Source organism: Austrofundulus limnaeus, unplaced genomic scaffold, assembly GCF_001266775.1.
Source record: "Austrofundulus limnaeus strain Quisiro unplaced genomic scaffold, Austrofundulus_limnaeus-1.0 Scaffold67, whole genome shotgun sequence".
NCBI lineage: Eukaryota > Metazoa > Chordata > Actinopteri > Cyprinodontiformes > Rivulidae > Austrofundulus > Austrofundulus limnaeus.
In genome coordinates this window covers 727,488-729,906 of record NW_013952469.1, presented here as the reverse complement: position 1 = coordinate 729,906, position 2,419 = coordinate 727,488, and the positions used below count along the sequence as shown (strand labels likewise).

At 40.5% G+C, this 2,419-nt stretch overlaps 1 protein-coding gene across 1 annotated transcript in view; it reads left to right on the top strand.

Moving 5' to 3' along the window:
- tesmin (testis expressed metallothionein like protein) overlaps positions 1-2,419 on the top strand; it is a gene marked incomplete in the record, with an annotated part of 28,248 nt that overhangs the window by 24,873 nt on the left and 956 nt on the right. The window contains 1 exon segment of the mRNA XM_014010272.1: positions 1,969-2,072. Within this exon segment, the coding sequence (XP_013865726.1) occupies positions 1,969-2,072 (104 nt within the window).

Below are 2,419 nucleotides of genomic sequence, written 5' to 3'. Positions count from 1 at the left end.
CCCCCACCCCCCACGCATTTCCTCCTTGCGACGTGGCTCGCATCAGACCATCTTTGAAATAAATTAAACGTGTCGTATACTTTTTATCATATCTTCGGATCTACTTGGCCTAACAACACGACTTAAAAACTGGTTTAAAGTTCGTAATCTCTACTTTTCACTCGAGAGTCAGAGAGGGCGGATCGTTACAGGTAGAGTTTTTTTTCCTAAACTTTATTTAGGTCAGCCAGCATTGACAACACTCTGCGGGTGATGCAAACGACTCCGCGACATGGCAAGGGATGAGTAAATAGCGCGACACTGAATCAGTAAAGAAATTCGTTGCCAACGCTTTTAATAATCGATTTGTATCCATTGTATCGATTCATTGTTGCAGCCCTAACTGAAATGTGAATATTTGCAACCATTCAGCTGTGCAGCTGTGTTTTGAACAGTCAACTTGTAACAATCATGGCATCATTGTGTTTGCATGGCTTACAACTGTATTTTTGATCTTGCACAATCGTTCAGTGTCCACCACAGCTTCTTTTTTCCCACCTTGGCAGCAGGCCCACGTTTTATTTTCCTAGAGTACACTTTAGAAGTGAATTAAACCAACTACTTCTTGGCGACTGTGGCAGAGTGGTTCGGGGAGTCATCCTGGAACCGGTAGGTTTCAGGTTCGATCCCCCGTCTAGCTGTCTCAGTTGTTGTGTCCTTTGGCAAGACACTTCCCCCCAATGCCTCTGATGTGTGTCCCATCAGTGGATGAATGTGATTGGCACTGATTAGTCTCCACAGATGATTGTACATGTTGGCTTTGTAGAGACCTAATAGAGTGCTGTGTGAATGGATAAATGAGCGGTTTGAGTGTCCTGGTTGGATAGAGAGGTGCTGTATAAGTACACTCCATTTCCCATTGTTCACAGTGGTGTTGAGTGAACTGATGGCAGCGTTGTTGACTGAACTGGAGGTGCAGATATGACAGGGTTATACAATCTGTAGTGGTCCTCTTCACAGTCTCTGTGTGTGCTTATCATTGGCAGAATGAATGGAAATCTGTACATAGTTCTCAGGCTGGACCAGGCCCTTAAATAGAAAGCACCTGAACAACATTTAAGGACAATGTTTGATTGAAAACTTGCAAATACAGAGGGTTGTTCCAATCAATATTTTTGTCTCCCCCAAATCGTCCTAGGTCATTTAAGATTATGTATTTGCCTATAAAAAGTTGTAAATATGTTTTTGGCCCCTTGTAATAGTTTAATTTATGAATGTGACCCTTTTGGGAAAACTAAGTACTTTTAAATGTCAAATCAAATTTCCAAGTAACATTTGAAATGCAAAAGTTGTAAGCGGCTACTAAACCAGTCTTGTTTTAATTTAAAAATACCTTCATTTTGTACATGTTGGCACATTATATCACGTCTTACAGCAGCTCTTTTACTGTGTAGCTGACATGAAATCTGTCCAACTGTCTAAAGTAAATGAGTAAAACTGTTCACAAAGTATAAAATGTAAGGCTGTATCTAAAATCCAGTTTATCAGTCACAAAATTTATTTCACTGTGTTGTTATATTGGTAAACTATGTCTAAAGTAAGTTTAACTAAGTGTTATAGTCTGGAGTAACTTTATTTCTTAACAATCTTAGCACAGATGTTTTCACAGATGACAGAAACTGTTTTTTGTGCAGCCCCACGTTGAATGGCTGTTGGCTCCATCACAGCTACACTCAAAGGTTTGAACAATTAGTTTAGTTTATGATGAAATTCTGCAGGTCTGAATATTTTTATTGGTTTGTTTTTTCTCCTCCCAACAAGGAAATACCAATCATGTACCGTATAGGAAACTCCGAACCCTCATTCAGGATATTTTTATTATCTGTCATGACCCTTTGAACCTTCGGATAGTATTATTTCTGTAGATGTGTACACTCTTAATGTGTGGTTGTTAGTTTCTACAGATTGTAACAGTGTTGATCCACACAGGCCAGCATCATGTGTACCTCCAGCTGTAAATGTGTTGGCTGTTGGAACTGTGAGGACAACTCAATGATGGAAGCCAAAAAGATGACAGGACAGGTGAATGAAAGGTGAGTTTGTCACAAAGCAGTAATTATAGTCAAACTGATCTTCACAGCTTTGATTGTTGTGGAGGATTGAAATTAGACTTTTATACTGTAAGGAAAAACAATCTGTGGATGAAACTGTCCCAGATGTATCAGTGTAACAGTAAATTAGTTGTCTGTCTTGTCCTGGATATGTCTTCATCTGTCTTATGCTGCGTTCACACCGAACGCGATTTCAGCTTCAAAATTGCATCCAACGCTTCAAGTTGGACGCTTGTGCACTTTGAGGTCAGACGCAGGACAGCTCTTGAAGCGCTCGCACAGCAAGAGCCTCCCCGCCCCTCCCTCCTCTGTCGGGCTCTGTTTAATGT